The sequence below is a fragment of the Diplotaxodon limnothrissa genome, linkage group LG2, assembly GCF_057381915.1.
Source record: "Diplotaxodon limnothrissa isolate DT_005_m linkage group LG2, D_limnothrissa_male_GT1.1, whole genome shotgun sequence".
NCBI classification, from domain to species: domain Eukaryota; kingdom Metazoa; phylum Chordata; class Actinopteri; order Cichliformes; family Cichlidae; genus Diplotaxodon; species Diplotaxodon limnothrissa.
The window spans coordinates 13,556,723-13,581,976 of record NC_140597.1 but is presented as its reverse complement, the minus strand read 5'-3'; the positions used below and the strand labels follow the sequence as shown (position 1 = coordinate 13,581,976).

The 25,254-nt window shown below is 42.9% G+C and overlaps 1 protein-coding gene across 1 annotated transcript; it reads left to right on the top strand.

Annotated features, from left to right (window-relative positions):
- The first annotated feature begins 1,501 nt into the window (after window positions 1-1,501).
- Window positions 1,502-21,832, top strand: pcdh12 (protocadherin 12). The gene is made up of 6 exons (XM_085363684.1): window positions 1,502-1,558; window positions 1,836-4,787; window positions 8,910-8,968; window positions 12,063-12,214; window positions 20,894-21,058; window positions 21,247-21,832. Exons 2-6 carry the CDS (start codon window positions 1,935-1,937, stop codon window positions 21,483-21,485), a joined length of 3,468 nt encoding a protein of 1,155 aa, XP_085219810.1. The 5' UTR covers window positions 1,502-1,558; window positions 1,836-1,934; the 3' UTR covers window positions 21,486-21,832.
- The last annotated feature ends 3,422 nt before the right edge of the window (window positions 21,833-25,254 follow it).

Below are 25,254 nucleotides of genomic sequence, written 5' to 3'. Positions count from 1 at the left end.
CTTAACCCCAATAAGAACTGATGGAGAAAGTAATCTGATCCTTTGAGTAAACACTCTAAACCACAGAACTATTTTTTCCCAAAGTGCATCTAATGATTTGTAATTATTGTAGCTTCTTTACCTTTCAAAATAAAACACCCTGAGATAACTCTTGTTGTGATTTGGTACTATATAAATTAAACAGAACTGAATCTGAAATGAAACGATCTCCTTATGATGTCAGTGAACTGGACGGTTGTTTGGAGATTTCACATCACTGCTGATTACTTTCAGCTTTTTAAAATCACTCATGTTGTTGGCTGTTCAGCAAATTACATGTTTTGCTTTTACACTTTAGTTACAACTTTATTAAAAAAAAAGTCAGTTGCTTTGTGCTTTGCTTTCATTTCGAGCAAACTAATCTGTGGATCCTATGTGTGACTATGAGTTCCATAAATTATCTCTGATATATGTTTCTGAACAGGACTCTCAGCTCTGTCATCTTGCATTTCTTTGATTTCATCAGTCATCCATCTTCCTCTCAGTCTTTCACTGGCAGGTGACAGCACTGATGGTTTTAGGCTTCGAATAGTCCCCCTCTGTCTGAGCCAAAGGAAAGCGATATGCTTGAACCTTCCTTGGCATAATTCTGTGTGTCTGCAGGATATTCTGAGGACATGCTGGAAAAACATTAAACTACAAGATTATTCTACTCTTTTTACTTTAAATTCTGAACTAAATAAAATTCAATTCTAAATTGACATGAACTGACTTTTTTTCAAAGCATTCAACTCCTCTCACTGATAAACAAACCTTTAAGTGCAAAGGAATGAGCGAAATGTGTTTGCCATGGCTTTCTGGAAATGTTTTGACCTCATGTGGCAGTGTGGTTGAAGATGAAACTCTCTGTAATTATATTTGGGAGAAGGCTGGAATGTGGGTTTGTCACATTAAGGACAGGCTTCTGGATTTTGAGCATTTACTTCATAGCTGGCGAACTCTTCAAGGATTGCTTTTCCAGGAGGTAATAAAACAATGTTGCATATTTCCAAATACATAAAACAAAGACTACTGTTCAAAGAGGGGGAAAGTCATCACTGTGTTCAGGCAGACTGCGCAGTAATAATACACTTTTAATAGCATGAACAATAAGCCTGTGTGTTATGGTTTATCTGTGTTTGTATTCTTGTGTCAGATATAGATCACTGTGATGAAGCTCGGGTATATATCCTGCAGCCAGTTATCTTCCCACTGGTATACAACAAAATTTCCAAGTGATTTAAGGTCCCACACTGCAGGTTGTGATGAAATGCAGACCAATGGGGGGGTAAGTGACAGAGAGGCAGTGTCATATTTCTCTGAAGGCACTCCAGAGTTGAGCTGAGTTTGCTCGGTACAGGGGAGAGCGTCTCTTTTGTGTTCAGTCTGGACTCATTTACATATGACCCTCCTCCTGCTCTTGGATTGGCTGGTGCCCTTCTAGCATGTGGAAACCCACTTCCAAGCTTTCTCAGTTGGAACCAAACTTTACAGAGTCAAGGAGGATGAAGTGAGAGGCTGGAAGCCAGCAGCTGTATGTGTGAGTAACAACAGCAGGCAGACGTGAGGGAAGAAAAGAGAGGATGATATCTTAATTGTAGGCTTCTATAATTGTATCCTGACCAGGTTGGATTTTTTTTTCTAGGTATTTGTGTTTGAAAACCATCAGTTTTTCTTAACTTTGTTGACTTGGTCGTGGTGGTTAGTTTGGGAGAAATGTGAATTTTATCATTTTATCTGACAGCAGAGAGAGTCACAAAATAATTTCACTTAACAGTCTTTCGATTTTAAAATATCTCTTATTTGTTTCTTTACAGGTCAGCGCATGGATTCTTAGAGATGTCTGTTTAATTAGTCTTTCACAGAAAAAAACAAACCTTTTTTTAGACAGCAGCTAACTATTACTTTATATCATCATGCTGCTCGCTCTGCTTCTCGTTGCGAGTCTTTGCTCCAAGACCCTCTCCTCACATTGCTCATCAACAACTATTCAGTACCAGGTTTCGGAGGAGCAGCCGGCGGGAACCCGGGTCAGCTGTCTGGCGGATGACCTGCGGCAGAGGGACGAAGGCGGATCTCTGGAGGATTTCCAGGTGGTGGAGCAGGGAAAAGCCCTTCCTTTTTCTGTCACCACTCGAGATGGGGTTGTCTCCACCCAGGGCCGATTGGACAGGGAGGAGTTGTGCCGAGGGACTGACCTGTGTGAGGTGGCGTTTAGTGTCCTCTACAGGAAACGAGGTGCTGTGAAGTGCCTGCGGGTTCACGTGAAAGTAATGGACTTAAATGACCACAGTCCCAGCTTCCCCAATACTTTGCAAGAAGTGGAGATCTCAGAAACTGCTAGCCTTGGGAAGCGAATCCCATTGGACTGGGCAGTGGATCCTGATGCAGGTTCCAACAGCCTCCAGACCTACTCACTGTCTGTCAACCAGCACTTTGATCTCGATGTGACAGTTGGTCCTGGTGGGACGAAACAGGCAGAGCTGGTGGTTGTCAAAGAATTAGACAGGGAAATTCAGGCTTCCTTTGATCTTACCCTTGTGGCGTGGGATAAAGGGAATCCACCCAGATCTGGGAGCACATTAGTCCGTGTTAGTATTCAGGACTCAAATGATAACAGCCCCACATTTGAGGACAGCAATCCAACTGTGTCATTACCAGAGGACACAGCACTCGGGACTACTGTGATCAAGCTCAAGGCCACTGATCCAGACCAGGGAGCCAATGGGGAGGTTGAGTACTCATTTAGTAAGCACACACATCCAGAAGTTCAAAGGCTCTTCTATGTGGACCCACAAACGGGAGAAGTGAGTATCAGGGCACCATTGGATTACGAGGCCCAGTCTTCTTACGAAGTAATTGTACAGGCCAGCGATCATGGGCCAAATGCGATCCCCTCTTACTGCAGATTGCACGTCAAACTCATAGATATTAATGATAATGCACCGAGGATACGCCTGACCTGGACCCCAGCCAGCTCGCAGGTTATAACTGTGCTGGAAGGAGCTCCAGAGGATACTCTCCTTGCTGTGGTGACGGTCTCTGATGCAGATTCAGGAAGAAATGGAAATGTGACTGCACAGATTCAACAAGGCTCAGGCCCTTTCCGACTTAAAAAGATGCACGGCAACGACTACATGATTGTCACCAGTGGCTCCCTGGATCGTGAGAAGGTTATGCAGTATAATATCACGCTCTTTGCCCGGGATAGCGGAAACCCCTTACTTTCTTATGTCGAACATCTACCTGTCTATGTTCTGGATGAGAATGACAATGCCCCAGTATTTTCGATCCCCATCTACAGAGCTTCGTTCAAGGAGAACAACATGACAGGCTACCACATTCTCAAAGTCGAAGCCCATGATGAAGACCTGGAGCTCAGCGGAAAAGTCTCCTACTCCATTGTTGAGGAAACTAAAACGCAGACTTTCTCAATTCACCCCAAAACTGGTGTCATAAGTGTCCAGCAACCTTTAGACTACGAGGCATTCAAGAACTACTCTTTCATTGTGGAAGCCGTTGATCATGGACATCCACCACTCACAAGCACAGCTAGAGTACATATTGACATAGAAGATGTAAATGACAACTTCCCGGTCATCAAGGAGCCAAAACCAAGAAAAGGTGTAGCATCTCTCAGTGTACCCGTTGATGCATACAGAGGTGAGATTGTGACAGAGTTGGGGAATGCCATCAAAGAGGAAGCCACCAATGTGGCAACTGATCACTCAGTCAGAGAGGGGCTTGGATTTCTCGCATCAACAATCAAAGCAGAAGACCAGGACACGGGACTCAATGGGAAACTCCAGTACCTCATTACTGATGGAAACCCGTCTGAGCTCTTTTGGCTGAATAACACCTCAGGCCAGCTGTTTGTTAATACCACTAATGCTACCGAACTCATTGGGAAAACCTTTAAGGTGGACATCACTGTTTCTGACATGGGCACTCCGAGGTTGGCTACTAAGGCAACTCTGGAGGTGACTTTCATAAACCTCAAGGACCATCTAAAGAACTCATCACCTGGAAACCGTGGACAGCTCAGCTTCACTATGATGATGGCAATCTGCCTCGGTGCTACATGCCTGCTTCTTCTATTGGCCATCGCTTTGGTGACAACATTTTGCCGCCCTGAGAAAAGGGACAACCGGGCCTACAACTGCAGACAGGCTGAATCGACCTACACCCGCCATCCTCGGCGCCCACAGAAGAACATCAGAAAATCTGACATCCAGTTAATTCCCGTAATCCGAGGAAGAAAGGAAGACCTCCCTGAGGACGATGGTGAAGCCCAGCCACTAACTCCACCTCCAGCCTCAGATGATCAGCAGATTGAGAGTCACTATAGCTTAATGCCATCAGTTATGAATGCAAGCTTCCATTCCCAAGGCTATCTAGAAGAGGATGTCACTCAGCCCAACACCCATCACTGCAGAACACTTAGGAAACCTGGAAACATTGAACTTGATGGAACCTTACCTTCATCTCCAGCAACATCATACCGGACTCTTCACAAATCCAGAAACACTTCATCCTCTTCCTCAGTCTCACATTCCAGCACCTTAAAGAGGCCGAAGAACTCTGAAGGAGAGGAAACGGTTTCACAATATTCATCAGCATCTGTGGCAACTCTCAGGAGGCCAAAGACCTCGGATGGACATGGAGCACGTGATGCAGCTCACCGGCAGATCCTTCGAAACCTGGTCCGTCTTTCCATGGCTGCTTTTGGAGACTCCATTGAGCTTTCTTCAGCTTCTCCAGAGGTGCAGGTGAGTTTTCTTCTTTTACTTATTCCATAATATTTAACAAGACTTAATCTTATTGTTGTTTGTTTCTTATCTCTAAGGTAATGATCAGTGGCATTAATCTACAATTTTGGCCACTTGAATGTATTTATTAATTCAAGTCTTTGAAAATAAAATAAGTTTGGGTGTCTTTAATCAAGTAAACTGTTTTGTGTTTAAAAAGCCTTTACTCACCGGTATATACAACTAAACCTGCATAAAAAGACGAATTAAGGTCTCATTTGTGGAGAGATCTCTAAGTAAAATGAAGTCACACATGACTGATTTCAAACATTAAAACTATTTAAATTTGCTGCAAGAATGAAACTCATTACAACAAGCCACGTTCATTCCAAAACACAACTTTCCTGCAGGTTGAATTGACATATTTATCCATTTATCTGGTGTTAATGATTTCACTAAATCTGCATGATGATTTTTTAATGCGCTCTTATTTACATTCTCTTCTATAGCTTAAACATTAAGGATAATGTGCTGCTGCTGGCTCTCATCTAAATGCCATTTACTTAGGTCGAAAATGTGTGATCACATTTATTTCAACATGTGCTTACAGTTAGTGTTGGAGTAATTAAGTGTTCTCCTTTGAGGCTTGGAGATTAATCTGAAGTGAAGTCCATTAGAGAGTAGAGATTAAAAGCACCCCACACCTCCTCCACCACCACCACCACCACAGCAGCACACATACACAGAGCAGCTTCCCTTACAGTTTCCCAGCAGTCTTTGTGCTTTTTCAGCCTTCTGTATGATGACTTACTCAGACTGCCTGAAGGCTGGAGTCAGCCGAGACGTGTGAGTGTAGGGGAGAATAACCTGCTGATGGATCACTCTGAAACCAAAAAGTAGCACATTTATTCATGTGCTCATGTGTCACAGCCAAAAATCCCCCACAAGAAACCCCGACAGACTTTTAAACTAAATCTCACATATCAGATTCATATTGGAGGAAGGGCCGCTCCATGCTCTGTAGGACGTGGGCCAGAAGAGGAGTGTGTGAGGGAGGCTGGCTAAAATAAGCTGTCATGTGTTTATAGTGTAAGCTAACACTACTCTGACACGCTGCTTTGTCACTTTCAAATGGCTTAAAAAAAAAAAAAAACTTACAGAGAGCCTGTCTGCACAGGCCTAAAATAACTCAACAAACAGGATTTATTTCATGCAATAGTTTTTCTTATTTAAAAACCCCCCATTATATCTCATGCTGTGATGTTCTAGGTTGTGATCCTGAAACCAACTGAACATTAATTCACCAGTGAAAAATAGTTCAGACTGTTCACTCTTTCTCCTGATGACTGGCCTTTGTATGGCGGGTAGTTTCAGGATTCCTTCTTCACCATCTCCCAAAGGAAATATCTGGTTCCTTGGCTCCTAAATACGCCACTAGCTTTGTTTCCTGTTATGTCTGTTGTTTGGTGCTGAGTGAATAGCATACAGTGGATTTTTACAGCTTACTTTCAGCAGTTCCTTGAACCTATCAGTGAACATAGACAAGCAATGATAATTGGAATTATAAATAAACATCAGTTATATGTGCTTAAAATGTTACTCAGGAAATGTGGAGTTTCATTTTAACACTTCACGTGACCACAAGGGGATAAATTCTTCAGTATTTGGAGTTACAAGCACATTTTGAAAGCTTCATTTAATTTGTCCTTATTTGATTTTGTAGAGAGGATGCCACCAATTAATGGTGATAAAAAGAAAAGCCAGTTTATATTTTAGAAATGCTTTACAAGCGTCATAGTCATGGTGAATTTAACTTTCAGCTGTGGAAATGCTGCACTGTTAAAACAGATCTGCATTATTGAGGGAAAAAGTCGCTGCCAACGCCCTGCAGACAGAGAACAAAGACCTTGGCCGGGCCCGACATCCTCACGTGAATCCCATTAGAAACGGGAAGAGGCCTTTTTGGGTTCTGCCCAGTTCCTTTCCTTAACCCTCCCAGCCGGCCCAGTTGGCACTCCTTGGACTTCAGATATTTCTCTCCCACCTCGAGGTCACAGAGGAAGAGGCCTGCTCGACGCCTTGGAGGAGGGGGATTTACTGTTCACCTCCACCTCACAAAGACACACACACACACACACACACACACACACACACACACACACACACACACACACACACACACACAAATGATCATCACTGTGCATACTTTGGAGTTCGTCCTGGAAGGAAACCAGCCAGAGAAGAATAGGCTTTTACGTAGAGACCATTTCCTGTCACTGTAGCAGAGTGCACGTGAAAAAACACACAAATGTCACGGCTAAAACAAAGTCATAAATTAGCATGCATGCACACACACACATTATTCACCTTGTACATGTGTGTGTGCTTCCTCCCTGGTGTGCAGTGTGTATCCGCTGTATAACAGAGTTGTCAGCAGAAAGCTCAGAGCAGTGAGACGGACTTGGCCGCTCAGTTCTCACACTGCAACACTAAAACAAAAATCACAAAGAGCACGAATTAATTTCCTTATGTCGCTCGTATCACGTGCACTTTTTGTTCAACCAGCAGAGAAACCCACTCACCTTAACAAGGCAGTTACATTGATTTATTATTGACTTCTTTCAAAGTTCAGCTGTTCATACATTTACTTATAAACTACTGAAGAGTAAAAACACTGGAGTGTCAGTTTAATCCTTTAAACATGAGCTGCTGCAACTCTGAAAGCAAAAGAAAAACCTTTTACTTAAAGTGATGTTTTGCATGTGATGGAGATACAGCGACTTATTAAATAATCCCACACGCACATGTTCCTTTCCCCTCAGTTACATCACAGTCTGTAGAAAATTTGTGAATCATATCGATTTGATTTGCAAACAAAATGTTTTCACTTTAGGAGTGAGATTATTCAGTGGACCTTCAGCAGGAAAAAAGCTCAGGAGATCCTCTGTGGATGCTTGTTCACTGTCATGGGTCTCTGAGTGTTAATCAGTTCAAAATGCCTGCAGTGAAAAGGGTCTGTTATCACTCGTTAGGCACTGATTTTTAACTCTGTGGTCAGTAAATGTGCAACAAAAAACAGCTTCAAGAATGCCATAAACCACAAACTTGCTGTGTGTGGCTGTGACTGCAGATGAGCTCGAATGTTTGAAAAAAATAAAAATCAATCAGAGTGAGCCAAAGCAGACAGAAAGAGATTTAATGCATGAAAACCAGCTTATGTAGCAATCAGCTCAGTGGCTCCACTCTGTCTACCTCCTACACAAAACCAGGAAGAAAACAAAGAAAACGCAGAGTGGGAGGGATCATCACGTGTGACCAAAAAAAAATCAATGAAATGGCTTTTTAGCAAATTAAAATAAATTAAAAATAACCGCACTGGCCTGCTGACTTCTGCCCATGAAACTGCTTTGCTTGGGTGGTGATTTAGAGCAGCGGTCCCCAACCTTTTTTGCGCCACGGACCAGTTTATGCCCGCCAATATTTTCCCGGACCGGCCTTTAAGGTGTCGCGGATAAATACAACAAAATAAAACTAGTACCGGTACCGAAAAAAAGAAGATTTATTCATAACACACGTGAAAAGGCCCAGGAAAACCGAGTTAACGATAAAAACGATAACAAAATAACGCTGAAAACCAATAAAACCCCTGAAAACCATACATTTCACACCTGAGCCTCAACTCTCGCGGCCTGGTACCAAATGACTCCGGTCCGTGGCCCGGGGGTTGGGGACCGCTGATTTAGAGGTTTTGAGGTTCTACACCTCCAAACATGTTTCATCTACCTGTAGAAACCAAATTACACCCCGCTCTTCCAAACAGGCCCGATGAATAACCCACCAGCTTTCTGAGATATATATATATAATATTAATGTCTGACCCTGCACAAATATGCGTGCAGCATGTGTGTATTGAAATATCATGTGGCCAGTGCCTGACTTCTGGTAGAAGTACTCACTGTGAAGGAGTAACTCTGGTTTGCTGTCAGGTGAACCTCAGGTGAAGCTGGATAAACTGAAATGTGATGTCTGAAAATGTGCGTTTAACCCTTTTTTTCTCCTCTTGTTTCTCACCTTCATCTCTCCTCTCCCTCCATCTTTTCCTCCTTACAGCAGATCTCCCAGCTCCTCTCTCTCCTCCATCAGGGTCAGCTGCAGCCCAGAACGAACTTCCGTGGAAACAAATACTCTCACCGCAATGGCAGGTCAGTCTGACTTCTCCTCTCCATCCTCCTCCTCTGGAGTACAGACGCAGCAAATCAAAGCAAGGTCACAAACCTGCTTCTATCTGGCACAAAACCACGTTATACTCAAAATTTGCTCCAAATAGAAATACATTCACATTCTGTACCTATATGAATTTAAACTGCTTTTAAACTTCTGGAGCCTTAAAAATGGGAACGAAACTAGGATGGGGTGAAGTGTGATTAAAAAAAAAGGGTCAATCAGCTGGAAACAAGATTAGTGAAGAATCCACTCTTTAAGGTGACACAGAGTGCTCAGACCGAATGAAGTATTCATGTTTATTTGGTCATCATTTCATCAAAAAGAAACAAATAAACACCTCCCGAAGAGTTTTAACTCTGATCAGATGCCAGCATGTTTTTAGTTTTAACTCTTTGTAGTCTATTCAGCTCATGATTTAAATTCAAACATGAGTAATGTTTTCTAGTAGAAGTGACTGCACAGTGGACATGCCAGGCACACTGTCTTCTTCAAAGTGTCTTTATTTCATCCTTTAAGGCTTCAATATTTGTTATTCTAGCTAAAAATGTGGCCGGACACTAACACGGGTCACCACAAGTCTCTTCCTGCTGCCCTGATAGGAACTGCACTTGCACACTGACTTAAAAAAAACAGACTGATATCCTGAAGGAAAGATCCCGATGTAGATGCAGAACTTGTTTTTCCTTTAATCAGAGGGTTGTTTAAGAGCCAGATGGCTGCTGGCTTCAGACTGTGATCACTGTTGCGCGCTCTGATGCAGTCTTCTTCTGATTGCAGAAATATGAGGGGGGGGGTCCCACCAAATTTAAGAACCTGCATATGTTATAATGATCAATCTGATCCACGTACAAACACGTGTTGTTGTTCTGTGGTTTTATTAAGTGAAACCCAGTGGTGAGGGTTAGAGATCACCACGCTGAGTATTTTATGGCTGCGCTACTTTGTGCACCAAACACCTGAGCTAAATCTAACTTGAAAAGTTTAAAATGAATTCAGATCTTTGTAGGTAGCCTAACAAAATTACTTCAACACCATGAAATGCGTATTAAGCATTGTCTGTGTTCAAATACTCTCTTTAATGGAAAAGTGAAAATACATCTCTTCAACCTGATTTAGACTAAAGAAGATTTTTCACCTCAGTTTAGTGTTTCAATGTCTAGCAAAGTGGCTGCCGTGAGGGACGCTCCTGGCTTTCATATAAATAAAATGCACTTGGGAATATGGGCAGCTCCTGACTCAATGTGGTTAGTGCATTATTCCAGCATCTGTGCCTTCATAGCAGTGACAGTAACGCCACACTGTTCAGCTGGAACTTTTGCTTTTGCTTAAAGTCGTGAAAGCTGCAGCTGACAAATGTCTTCCCTGGTGTTTCTGACCGACTGACCTGCTGTGACTGAAATAACAGCAACAGAAAAACAGGACACAAAGTCAGTGTCGCAGGAAGAGTGTCTCATAACCCCGCAGCGTGTGCGCCAGAGCAGACTGCAGCAGAGTGATTCAGAGGCTCTGACAGGAAGCAGGACTTCAGCATCACTGTTGCGCTCAGATAAGATCTGACATCACCTTGATACACACGGTGCACTGTTTCATCGCACTCACAAAACACACCTGAGTGTGCATAAATCCTGTGTGTGAGCTCACCTTTATCTGTGCGCTGGTTCCTGCCCGAGCCTGCTGCTCTGATGAGATGTGCTTACCAAAGGACTTGTCACCTGAAACCTCAGGAATTTTATCACCTTTTTAAAACCCTTAAAAACATCAGACCTCAGCTGTACTCTGGAGTTCTGTCTCCTGTGACTCACTGTATTTTAAGGAATATATGTTTTTAACTGGATATCAAAAACTCATTCTAACGCCTAGCAACATTTTCAAACTTGTCCATTTGTCTCCCAAAGATTTCTGATTTCTGCTTCCTACACAGCTCTGACACTCGCAGGGTGAGGTCACCTGTGGCTGACAGTTTGCAGTCAGCACTCAGCTCATTACCTCCACTAAGCAGGTTCTGTTTTTGGTAGCGTTAGAGTGTCGTAAACACGATAACTGAAAAAGTTTGGAGTGAATTCTGATAAACTCTGTAGGGCTGTAGAGTGAGGTCACCTAAACAATCATTAAAATTTGACATCCATCCACCTCAAGGTCAACTTCATGATTTATTGGTGGGAAAAGAATGTCTTAGAACTTAACCATGATTCATGACGTCAACAAATAGAAAGTACAGATTTATATTATAATGTCACATTTGACCTCTGACCTCTCTATCACATAGATTGATCTGAAGGTCAGACTGATAGTAATGCTATATAGAGCTATGGCCATATAAGGAATGATATATGGGAATTCTAAATATCACGTTACACTGACCTCTGAACTTTCCCTCAAGGTCAAATAAGGTCAAACTTTGTATTGGCAACAATTAGGAAATGGTTCTGACATATGAGAATCCTAAATATCACATTATAGTTTGCATCCAAACATCATGTGGACTCAAAGCAGAGCAGTGCTGCTTGGATGTGACTTTAATTAGCAGTCAGACTGTAACTGATATAAAACAGTGCTGCCGGCTTTAAAGTGTTTTAACCACATTATGTTTGCGATGCCTCTCACTGAGTTTGAGGATTGAATTGGATGTTTGTTTTTAAGCCTTGCATGGCCGTGCTCCTGCCAACTCAGCATGAGCCTCACTGTTACTGTGAGCTGGGGACTTCTAATCATCCCTAATGTATAGACTCATCACCAAAGATTTTATATGTTTATATTTCATGTTCTGGCTCTTATTAAGCATTAAGAATTGTTTTATTTTTAAAAATAAACAACCAAACCAGAGAAAAGGTAAATTGGGCAGATTCTGTTCTTAAATGAGTTTGGACTGCATACCCAACTACTTGTTTAACTTTGTATAAAGTGAATGCTCCCATTGCAATTTTAGATTAAAAAAAAAATATCTTTAATAGTTGAAACGTTTCTATCAAGAACTCTGTGACATCAAACTATCAGCTTAAACAGACACGCTGCCCAAAGTTAAACAGATACATGAACGGAGAGTTTGTGAGTCAAGTTCACGTTTGTCTGCAGGTATGGAGGTCAGGACTGTTCTGACTGGCAGAGCACCAAAGACAGTGGACATGGCGAGAGCGAGGCTGGAGATGTGGACTGGGAACCAGGAAGAGACTCACCGATAGACCCACAGCTGGAGGAAGGACTCAGCAACCTCCTCAACAATCCTGGTAAGCACACAACATCTGACAGACACCCGAGGTTAGCAATAATTCTTGGAAATTGGAAGTGAAATCCTATCTTAAATCAATGATATCGTCATCACCACTGAATGGGAAAGCACACGTTAAAGGATCATCAGAACTCTTAATCAGATTTCCACGTAGCATGGAAATGAACAGACGTCCAAGCAAAAGCAACCAGCTAACCCTCACCGACTCAACTGCAGTAAAATAATGATGTTTAACTCTTCAGCACTTGTAGATATTTTTAGTAATGAACTCAGGTTCCAGGTTTTTTGACCACAAAAGCTCATTCTTGTTCTTTTTTAGCTGATTTCTTTAGTTTAGCATGAGTAGCTGTAAGCATTGTTTGCATCCTCCCACCATAGAGGTCCATAAAATAAAACAGTGTGTCCTGACTCTGTGTGAAGGTTATTTGATGTTCAGGTTTGTTTGACTGATGGTTAGTCTATTTAAAGATCTACTGAAACTAAACTGGTGAATTTAGCTGGAACCTCCCGGTGAAGCTCTTTGATTTGTCGGATAAAAGCAGCCAAACTTTAACCCTGCAGCACACACACAGACTGATCACTCACAATGGACAGTCAAAGACAACTGTAGAAAACAGGATGAAAGCAGGAAATAACACAGTGGCAAGTTACATCCACATCCACCCACACACACTCCACTCAGGACGTCTTGCTGTGTTTTGAGATTGAATCTCTGATACACTCTTTTTTACATTCTTCTGCCGTAAGGAGACAGTTGTTTCCCCCGTAAACAAACAGCTGGTTTCATTACTTCGTGTTTGCAAAACGCAGTAATGATTGAGGGATAAGAAATGTCGATTGTCCAAAGTTTATCTAACATCTTGGGAATTCCTCAGCGGTATGAAAGCCAACACTCGCTTCATCCAGTGTCTGAGCGTGTACCGTAGGTGTGTTAAAAAGTTTCTTCCTGGCATTGTGGTGGTCACAGCTTGGAGGTGAGCAGAGGGGGTTACCGGCTGATGATGGAAGAACGAGCGTCACTTTATGATAGGACGAGAGCGCGGGAGAGAAACAAAAGAGCGAGTGGGAGTTTGTTGAGTTATGTATGTGCTTGACTCACCTTTCAGCCCGCAGGCTCCATCATCAGTGTAAGTCACACTGTGCTGCAGACAGCTCAGCTCTGAAGAAAGCTTCAGGGCAGCACATTCCTCTTTTTCCTGACCTGCACCTTTATGAATCACACACATAAATGCACGTCCCTTTGTTCATACCTGAGGATGATGTTATGGCTGCTGAGGGGAGAGAAGCTGTGCGTTTATGTTGGTTTGTCTTGTATTTTGTAGTTACTGGTTGCACTCATGGTAGATGAGCATACTGCTTCTGTGCTTTAACTAAAGAATCTTTATCAAAGTTTCCACTCTGAGGACTGACAATAACTTTGAGAGGAAAATATATATGAAAAGGAAAGCTCTTATTGTCATTTTTAGTGTAAAATAATTTAATGATGAACAGAATTTATGTTTGTGTATCCATAGCAGGGGTCTCAAACTCGCGGCCCGGGGGCCAATTGCGGTCCACGTCACCCCTAGATGCGGCCCGTATATTGCCATGAAGAAATATAATGCAATTTGTCCCTTGAAGTGACTTTTTTGTTGGGAAGGATTTGTTTGTTCTTGAGTGCAATGTTAAAATAAGTTCATTAAAAAGCCCAAAATGATTGAATATGAAGGCAACATGAGCAGAGAATACAAACATGCTGAGGGATTGGCTGTGTTAGTTCAGTGAGACATTTAAAAACTAATGTGTACATTTATGTCTGCACTTTTATTTTGTTAAATATGAACAGAATGATAGCAGAAGTGCTGCCATGTGTTTGGACAGAAAGAGGACCAATGTGGTCATTTGGTAGTTCAATGAAAGGCGTCAGTCAGTTAAAATCTGCATTCACGTTTGTAGTTTTGTCTTGTTATACAATATTTGAAATTAAACAAACAAACAAACAAGAAAACACCCACAAAGATTTCTGAAAATTGTTTGTTGTTGTACTGCTTGAACACTGAAGTGTCCCTCCAATGAGATGACAGTACCAACAGTGGCCCACAGCTCATTGAAGTTTCAATCAGGTAGATTTTCTTCTTCCTCCTGTTAATATTAAAACACATTCAAAGGAAACACTGGCTTCCTTCGGTTCCTTTAGGCCAAGCCTATTCAAATGGCGGCCCGCGGGCCAAATGCGGCCCAGAAGCAACCTGCGAGTGGCCCTGCCTGTGGTCCTGGCAGAAACACAGAGAAAACGCAAAAAAATAATTCATTAATTAATTTTAAAAAAATTAAAAATTCCTACAGCGTAGTGTGGACTGAATGCAACACTCCTAGTAGCCTAGCAATATGTAACCCACAATGCACCGTGATGTAAACATATTAAACGATCATCATAATATATGATGCGACAACAGCATGTCTTTCAGAATCAGAATCAGAATCAGAATACTTTATTGATCCCTGGGGGAAATTATTTTTTGTTACAGTGCTCCATTTTAAACCAACATTAAGACAAGACAGACAATACGCTAACTAAGAATAGTACAATATATACATATATATACATACATACATACATAAGTCACTTATAAATAAATATTTGGAAAAGAAACATGTGTAGTTGTAGCAGCAAACAGTGTGTTAAGTGGATGCGTTGTACAGGGAGATGGCCACAGGCAGGAATGATTTCCTGTGTCGTTCAGTGGTGCTTTTCGGTAATCTCAGTCTCTCACTGAACGAGCTCCTGTGACTGACCAACATGTCATGGAGTGGGTGGGAGGTGTTATCCAACATTGTCTTTATCTTGGACAGCATCCGCCTCTCCGACACCACCTTGAGGGAGTCCAGCTCCATCCCCACAACATTGCTGGCCTTACGGATCAGTTTATTAAGTCTGTTGGCATCTGCGACCCTCAGCCTGCTCCCCCAGCATGCAACAGCATAGAGGATCGCACTGGCCACCACAGACTCATAGAAAATCCTCAGCATTTTCTGGCAGATGTTGAAGGACCTCAGTCGCCTCAAAAAATAGAGACGACTCTGGCCCTTCCTGTAAAGTGCTGTGGTGTTTTTAGCCCAGTCCAGTTTATTGTCAATGTGTACTCCAAGGTATTTATAGTCCTCCACAATGTCAACACTGACCCCCTGGATTGAAACAGGGGTCAAGTGTTTCCTGGTCTTCCTGAAGTCCACGATCAGTTCCTTGGTCTTTGCCACGTTGAGCTGCAGATGATTCTGCTCACACCACGTGACAAAGGAGTCGACCACAGCCCGGTACTCTGTCTCATCATCCCTGCTGATGCATCCAACCACCGCAGAGTCATCAGAAAACTTCTGAAGATGGCAGGTCTCTGTGCAGTGGCTGAAGTCTGTGGTGTAGAGGGTGAAGAGGAAGGGGGAGAGGACAGTCCCCTGTGGTGCCCCTGTGTTGCTAATCACCTTGTCAGACACACACTGTGGGAGACGTACATATTGTGGTCTTCCTGTCAGGTAATCAACAATCCAGGACACCAGAGAAGCATCCACCTGCATCGCTGCTAACTTATCACCCAGGAGGGTCGGCCTGATGGTGTTGAAAGCACTGGAAAAGTCAAAAAACATGACCCTCACAGTGCTCGCCGGCTGGTCCAGATGGGTGTAGACACGATTGAGCAGGTAGATGATGGCGTCCTCTGTTCCGAGACGAGGCTGATAAGCGAACTGAAGGGGATCCAGATGTGGTCTTACTATGGGTCGCAGCTGGTCCAGGATGAGCCTTTCCAGGGTCTTCATGATGTGGGAGGTCAGTGCCACGGGCCTGTAATCCTGGGGGCCACTGGGACGAGGCGTCTTTGGTACAGGGACGAGGCATGATGTCTTCCACATCACCGGGACCCTCTGCAGACTCAGACTCAGCATAAACAGTTTATGAAAGACTCCACACAGCTGGGGGGCACAGGCCTTGAGGACAAGGGGACTCACTCCGTCTGGTCCAGCAGACTTGCCTGAGTGAAGTCTCCTCATTTGCATCTCAACCTGGTATTGAGTGAAGGTGATGGGTGGGGGAGGGGTGTCAGGAATCTCACAGGAGGCAACATGTGAAGAGAGAGGCTGGCACAGTGGTGTGGCTCTGGATTCCAGGCTGACTGCAGGTGAGGTTGTGGGGGTGGGAGCAGACACTGTGGTGTCGAATCTATTGAAAAACAGATTCAACTCGTCGGCTCTATTCTCACCTCCCTCAGCTCCCCTGCTGTTGGTTGGCCTGAATCCAGTGATGGTCTTCATGCCCCTCCACACCTCTCTCATGCTGTTCTGCTGGAGTTTCCACTCCAGCTTCCTCCTGTAATTGTCCTTAGCCTCTCTGATCTTGTCCTTTAGTAACACCTGGACCTTCCTCACCTCCTCTTTGTTGCCCCCTCTGAAAGCCCTCTTCTTGTTGTTGAGGAGGGCTTTGATGTCCTTAGTCACCCACGGCTTGTTATTTGGGTAACAATGAACAGTCTGAGCTGGAACAATGGAGTCGGTGCAGAAAGTTATGTAGTCTGTGATACACTCAGTAAGCCCATTGATGTCCTCGGCGTGAGGCTCACAGAGTGTTTCCCAGTCGGTCACCTCGAAACAGCCCTGTAGTTCCGCTATTGCCTCCTCTGACCACCTCCTAACAGTCCTGGTGGTCACAGGTTCCCTCCTCACAATTGGCACATAGCGGGGGGTGAGGTGAATCAGGTTATGATCTGACCTACCAAGTGGGGGGAGGGAGGAGGAGCTGTATGCATCCTTGACGTTAGCATACAGTAAGTCTAAAGTTTTCTCTCCCCTGGTGGGACAGTCCACATATTGTTTGAATGTTGGTAGTGTATTGTCCAGTGATACATGGTTGAAGTCACCCGAGATCACAATAAAGGCACTCGGGTGCTGAGTCTGTAGCCGAGCTATGGCAGAGTGGATAGTGTCACATGCAGCTGTGGGGTTAGCAGAGGGGGGAACATAAACAGCCACCAAGATGACGTGAGAGAATTCCCTGGGTAAATAATACGGCCTGAGTCCAACAGCACACAGTTCAGTGTCCGGGCAACAAATCCTTTCTTTGATTGTTATGTTGGCAGGGTTACACCACCGGTTGTTAACTAAAACAGCAAGCCCACCTCCTTTACGCTTACCGCTAGCGATGCTGTCCCTGTCCGCCCGAACAGTGTGGAAGCCTTCCACGGAAGCATTCTCATCGGGAATGACCTGGTGCAGCCATGATTCGGTGAAACACATCAGGCTACACTCTCGGTATTCCCTCTGACTCCGTACCAGTGCTGAGAGCTCGTCGATTTTACTTGCCAACGATCGCACATTTCCCATCACGATAGACGGCAGACACGGTTTAAACCTCCTCCTCGCTTCGAGCCTCCGCTGTCTCACCGTCACCTTTTTTCTTCTCTTCTGTCCTTGACCTCTGCATCCCCGATGTGTTTTCCTCCAAATTTCAGCTGGTACTTCTGCGGGCACTTCTGCGGGCACTTCTGCGGGCCTGGCCAGCGAGCCGGCCGGCATCAGGGCGATCAGCTGATCTCTGGAGTAAACAGTCCGTGCGTGTAGGAGATGTGCCGCGGTCCCGTTCCATGATAAAAGTAACAGTTCCACGGCCACCAGAAGAACAAAAACTCTCTCAATCCACATGATTGAGTAAGAGATAGAAAACGGAGGAAAATACAAGTCAGAAAAAAAAAAGAATACGTAAGAAAAAAGAGCTAAACTAAGAGAAAAGCAGGAGCGACTGTAACAGGCTGCACGCTGGTTGGCGCATGCGCACTCCAAAAGCGCAAAATTGACAATGAAAACTGTCGGTTTAACCCTGCCTGGACTGACAAATACTTATTCATTTTACCGAGTTTAATAATCTTACAACCGGAGTTGTACTACCATGGTGGGTCCTGTACAGCCCAAGAGAGAGCTGCAGCATCTTCCCTTCGTGTTTGCTTCTTGGCGAAGAACAAAAGGCCTTTCACAGATTCTGAAACAATGAAATACTGCATGCTGGCCGTGATGGATGCGGTGAAAAGTAAGTGTGACATCTGCTATTAAAAACGTACCCCTGTAGGACAGTTCAAATATTCGTAGAATTGAAGTTCTGGCGTCAGACGAGTTTGAAATGCTGTTAGATGACCTGAAGAAAACTGATGTAATGTCTATAGCAGGAGATCACAGACAGAACTGATAATGCACAGTTGTGCGCATATGTCCGTTTTTTGGATGGGAAATTGCTCGGTTTACTACCGTTAGAGGGACACACAGCTGGCGAAATAATGTTTGAGAAGATTTAAGCTTTTTGAGGAAAATGGTCTGGATATGAAGCGTGTCTGTATACTTGTGACCGATGGGGCTCCATCCATGGCAGGAAAAGTGAGTGGTCAGCGAAATATTTATTTTAATTTGAAAGGGAATTATCAAAATGTTTTTTGTTATTATTATTATTTCAAATGTGCAAAAAATAGTTTAGTTATAGCTCCCTTTTTTTTTTTTTTTTAAAATGGACCTTTTGGTGTGCATTTGTGAGAGGTCACCACCAGATTTATAGGGGAAAAGGAATAAAAAAAATACTTGTTTTTCAGTACAGTTGTGTGGGTTTGAAATTGATCATGATCTGCTGCTTACTGGCTTCAAAAAAAATATCTGGCCCAGATAAATTCCTCGGTTTGAAAATCTGGCCCAACTAACTTTGTAGTTGAATAGGCATGCTTTAGGCTCTCCTGTTTAGGGGTCAAAAGCACCTTCTGGTTATTATAAAAAAAATGATATAATGACTAATGAGCCAGGCACTGCTTGGCTTCCTGCTCCGGTGATTGGTTTCTCCACCTTGAGTCTCTCATGTTTCACCCACCTCTCTTGTGAATTGACTCTGTTTTCTGTCTCTGTTAGAACAGCTGCTTCCCCCCCCCTGAGTGTTTGGTTTCTTTGTATTTGGTATTTATGAGTTCATGGATTTTACAACGCTCTGCTTTTGCATCCTGGCCAGCATTGTTGTGAGTTTATGGAGCTCACAGCACAAACAAAACAGTTGTAAAAAACAGTTTTTGATTTGCAGTTTTTTGTGTCCACTGACACAAACTGGCACATTCTTCATGACATCCAGCACAGATTGTAATATATTACAGTAGGAAGTATATTGTGTGCTTGCAATGCATTCAGCGCCAGTAGGGGAGAATAACTTTGGTTATAAAACTAGTTTCAGCTGCAGCACGTCTATCCAAGTAATGGATATTTAATTCATAACATATTTTAAAAAATACAAAAGAAGTGTGAAAATCTGAGACATGCACGTCTCTGGTCTCAACTATCAACCCCTGCGGCCTTTTTTACCCTGTTAAACAGAGAAAACAAATTTTTTTTCTTTGTGTATGTGGACACAAACGAGTCTCTATGAGACCTGTTACTTCCACTGCTGACTCCTGTTTCACAGGTAAAGAAGATACAGGCTAAGAAGGCCTCGCTGTTTTTCGACGAGAGCTCAGTGTTTAAAGCTTCCTATTGGAGGAGAAACCCTGAAAGACTTGTTCAGATTAAATAAAGTATAAAGATGGATTCAAATTACAGGCAGAACACTTGGATAAACAGGAAGATGATCTGAAACTCGACACGTTTAGTAATTTTGAGGATTTTGAGTTTGGGTGCTCTGTGGTGAAATACTCCTAAAACAAAGAGAGGAAAGGGGGTGGACGGTGGGTGGGTGATTTGGGGGCGGTCTTTACCATTCTGCATGTAAGCACTAGTGTGTGTTTGTGGTGGTACATTTAATCCTCCATCTGGTTGCGGTTAGATGAAAGAGACCAAGCTCGTCCGCAGGCTGATTCTCACAGTTTCTGCTTTTTAGTCCACGACGGCTGCAGATACAGTCTGGGAGTACATGTATGTTCTTATAGAATTGACTGGCACATTATCCAACATCAGGAATATGACAAATGAGCAGCTTCCTATAGCAGGTCTCCAGATGTGCACTGACAAATGCTGTTAATGAGAAAATAAACTGGTGTTTCTGCTCATCCCGTCACTCTGCCAAAGTTTTCCACAATCCTGCTCGTACTTGAGCTTATCCAGGTTTTGGCTGTAAAGATCTTTTATGTTTTACGTTAAATTAGGGTCAAGAAAAACTTTATTAGTGCTGGTGTGAAATCAGGTTTTTACAACAACATCTGATAAAAACACAAGCAGGAAGCGCACAACATCAACAGGATGTTGTCAGGGTGAGGAACAGGATGAGGAGTATATCTCTGTGTTTTCCCCTCACACTCTGTCCAGCAGACAGTGTATTTACAGTAGATGAATAAATGAAGTCAGACATGTAATCATGTTGAATGTTTGAGTGAAAACACACAAACCAAGGTTAGAGCTCCGAGACACACCCGACATTTACGCCTCTGACATCGACTCGCCCGCCAGGCAGCCGGTAGGGCCGGGAGGAGTTTTGTGTCAGCGTGGACGTGATCGTCGGCATACGGTCCAAGCATGCAGGATGCAACTGATGGAAGAAGAAAAAAAAACTTGTTTATAGCCGCCAGATAAAGCCACTGTGTCATTTCCTTCTTCTTGTGCATCCTTCATGTCTGCCCTCACCTGTGAGATATATTATAATATTACACTATAAATAACCTGAGATGGTTTGAGGACAAAGCTATCGCTTCTCTTTCTGCAGATGATGTTTTCTCAGAGGTCAGTGACCCTTCCTGGATGGCCAGACTCTCCCTCCCACTCACCAGCGATTACCATGACAACGTGTTTGTCCCCAACAGCCCTCCATCCCCCGAAAGTGAGACCCTTCCTCGGGATGGCCTGGAATCTTCATCCTTCTCCACGTTTGGTAAAGTTTGCATTTAAATTTATTTTACTCTTTTTTTTCCCTCAAGTTGAAATATTATCCTGAAAATAAAAAGATAATAGTTGATTATCATTGAAGATCGTGTTGATCATGTTCACTTGAACCAGAAGCGGGATTTATAAAAAGACGAACAGAAATCTGGAGTTTCTGACTCTTTGTGTTCTCCTCAGGTAAAACCCCAGAGAAGGACGGCCCACTGGGCGGAGCTCTGCTATCTGAGGTGAGCACGCTGTTCGAGATGCTGATGACGCAGAAGGCCGATGCCCACCCCGGCCCTCGGCCTGACGTCCTGTACCGGCTGTCGGCGGCGTACCGTCGCTCTCTGGGCCTGGACGGTGGAGCCGCTGGCAACGCAGCCAAAAACTCTGCGAGATCTGGGCCTTCCGCACCCTCAGGACTTTGTCAATAACCGTAGCATGTGTTCACTGAAGACTGGAACAGACTGGCAACTGTGCAACAGACAGTGTTTTTCAGGTGTCTGTTTTTGTGGAGGATTTTAGAGGCATTCAGTCACAGAAACATAATTCAGGCATGTGCAACAGTAAATAACACCACAGTGGATCTGTGATGGATTTAATTAACATACACTCGGCCCTCACACTCCCCTCAGCCAGCAGCACTCTTCCCTTTCCTCTGCTTGACTAGTTTGTGCACTTAACCATCTCCCACTGGCTGGAAATGAGCTTATTTATTTTACAAACCAGACTGAATACAGCACCACAAAGATAACACGTTAATCAGAGTAAAATACATTTATCCTATAAGCATGTTTAAAGCATTGCCAGAGACCAGAGAAATTACATGAAATAAATATTACATTTTTTGTTTTAATGAAATCATCATATGGTGGGACAACCTCCATGATTCTAGTTCCCAGTTCTGTACAGTACAACTATAATGAGCTGCCAGGATGTTAAAAGAAAACAATACTAGGAAATGTAACTCAGGAAATAAACTACCTCTCTGATGCTAAACACAACCACAAACTACAGACAAGAGGAGCAGGAAGACAGAGCCTCCAACATTTGAAATCATATATAGGTGCAGCTTCGCCTCAGTCCTCTCTGCCCTATAATGAACGTGGATTCAGGACTTTATGTTTTCACCAGTTTACCAGTCACCAGTTTCCACTTCACATTCTTCCTCTACAGGCTGCACTATTGGACACAACATCATGCTGATGTGCAGTTTTTAAGATAAAATATAGACGTTATGCTTGGGGTCAGGGTTTAGACAGGTGCACAGACTGAAGATCAGCTCAGATTTTGTTCAACTGGTGCTACAGTATCAGATTTTTTCAAAAATTCACCCGTGCGTTGTGATGTCAGGTTTTAAAATACGTGCAGGGAAAACACAGCCAAAGTGGACCTGAAGACTTCAGCATCTCCATTGTCCTTAACTCGGACACAGGCAGTAACCTGATGACCTCCTTCTGTCAGGACCTAATAAACCCTGTTGTTGTTCAGGGTTTGGCTGGCAGAAGGCGAACCAGTGACTGGGAGGAAATGTCGCTTTGTCCTTTTGTTTTTCCTCAAGAATGAACTAAACATCACGCTGAATGTCAGACTGAACTTCCTCCTCAAAGTAAGCCAGCAAACTGCTTCAGTCCTTTAACCTCTGGCTTAAAACGCTTCTGAAAGTTGTCTCACTATGTAGCAGATTTTATCCATTTAACAGCCAGCACTGTGTATATAGTTTTACTTTTGTAATATGAACTTTTTCAATAAAATGTGCATCATATTTAAACTTGTGGATCTTTATGAACACAACCTCTATGTGCACTTAAGAGCTTCACTGTTCTTTGTATATTTTCAGGTCGTTCCTTTGCACAATTGTTTACACTCATCCAGCTGTTCAAACATCTGCTTCCATTAAGCAGATTTTCTTCATTTTTTATTTAAGACGATGATGATTACTACACACTAAAGCCACCACGCAAACAGTCTGTGTGGACTTTGATTGCTCAGATGTTTTCTTTGTGCAGAGCACCCTCTGCAGCCTCAAAGAAACAGTTACACTGCGTGATGGTAAAAAAAAAAGAAAAAAAGTCATGCCAGCTCCTCCTGCAGAAAGCAACAGAAATGATTTTCTGATCAAAACAGTGTTCCTGCATTAAAAATAAATTCAAGGCCAGACCAGTGATGTCAGAAAGGTCAAGGAGGCTGTTGTGTTGGTTCAGAGACAGCATCAAACTCTATGCTGTGATTAGTCCTGAAAAAGCAAGAAACACAGGAAAAGTAACGGAAGTTTAAAAAGATGAGTGACAGAGAACACCGAGTCCACAGATCTCAGGCTCACAGGGAGTGAGCTGAGCTCGCCAAATAGTAACTCAATATACTCACATTACACATGCATCACAGATCAGATAGTTAAGGTTATAATATGTAATGGAAACTTACAGGCATGTGGGCAAAAGTTTCACCTCCACTGCGCACTTGTAGGAAATTAGCTGCGCATAACAAACTTCCCAAGTACCAACTGTGGCCACAAGAGGGTGCCAAATCATACAACACAAAGGCATATTAACACATTAAAGTTATAACAACACACTCATCCTGATCTATATGTGCAACCTCGAGGTCACGTGTAAAGTTTGTATTTATGGGGCAGCTAAAAAGTGAAGCAGCTGCAGGTGAGGCTGGAGGAATCAGCTGATGCAATTCGTGAGAAAGTGGGGCAGGTGGAAGCACCTGTTCTGAGATCAGCAGGGTCAGTGAAAAAACAACCAAAACAGACTAATGCTTCAGCACAGTCCTGCTTCACCAAGTAACACTCACACACTGAAAGTTCACCGTCAGCCAGTTACAGGCCTTTACATTGTCACGCAGAAGAACACAAAAGAATAAAAAGTTTAAAACATAAACTAAAATGGATCAATCTGTTGACAGAATAAACAGCATTGATGCAGTGAGAGATAAATAATGATCCCAAACTGAACAGCTAGCAGCAGAACCCTGATTTAAAGTCTGCTTGGAGCTGTTTGACTTGTTCTTGTTCGTGCCAGTGATTTAATCATAAACCTCCATGAGGAATTCAACTTAGCATTCAAAGTATTTCCTGTGTCTCAGTTCAGATTCTTCCTTTAGTAGTTTTGCAAATACACTGCTAATTTCATTAGCTTATTGCTGATTTACAGCTCTGTGTGCCAGCTGCTGCATTTTGCAAACATTGAATATTTATGATGCCTCTGAACGTTCATATTATTAAAGTTCTCTACAGCAAAGTCAACAGTGTAACTTTGCATAATCACTGAACAAACCCCCCAAATACCCCAACACATCAGTGATTATGAACGTCTGTTGCTTTTTATAGTAGGTAAGCATCTGTGTTACCATCAGTGCTGATGTTGTTCCCGGCCTTTCCGTTGAATGACGAACACACCATCCTACACTGATGGAGTCAAACCTGATAGTTTGGACACGTTCAGTTGTCCAATTAGGAAACATAAGACAGCATTAAACCAGGATAAACTGGAAGTTCCACACAAGCACAGGGAAACATGCAGACTTCCCGGAGAAGGACCCTGTGAACGTCTGAGCCCAGGATCAGCCTGCTGATGTAGACATTTCATCCAGCTCACAAATGGTAAGTTTTATTCCTAAAAATAAGTTTATTTCCTTCTGCAGATGCTCGATGACCAACTGAGAGTGCAACTTCAGTGAGAATATTTGTAAGTGTGAATATTTTGTATGTAGACAGTGACAGCAAAAGACAAAGAAGCAGTTTTTTGATTTTTCTGCAACCTGTTAATGGCTAAAATATTATATTTGCTATATGAATTTTTTGTGAGCTTTTGAGACTTCTACATCATCGGTGTGATTTCTTGCCTTCCTCCAAAGAGTAAATTAATCGCTGAAACCATTTCTAAGAAATAAGCAGCAAAAAAAGAGACAGAAATGCTGGATGTACACATATATGCACATTAATATGTAAATTATTTCTATCTGTTCTTTACATGTTCAATAAACACACACACACAATAATAAATTCTAATGATCATGATTATCAATTCATGATGATCATTTAGTCTTTACTGAATTGTTCTCTGTGTCCTCCTGACATTTGATGCAAACTTAAAGGTCTTAAATTTCTTCTTTAATTCAATTTTGTCTAATGATTCTTTTTTTAGGAGAAGTTTCAGATATTAAAAATGTTAGATATTTTAATGTGGTTCATTT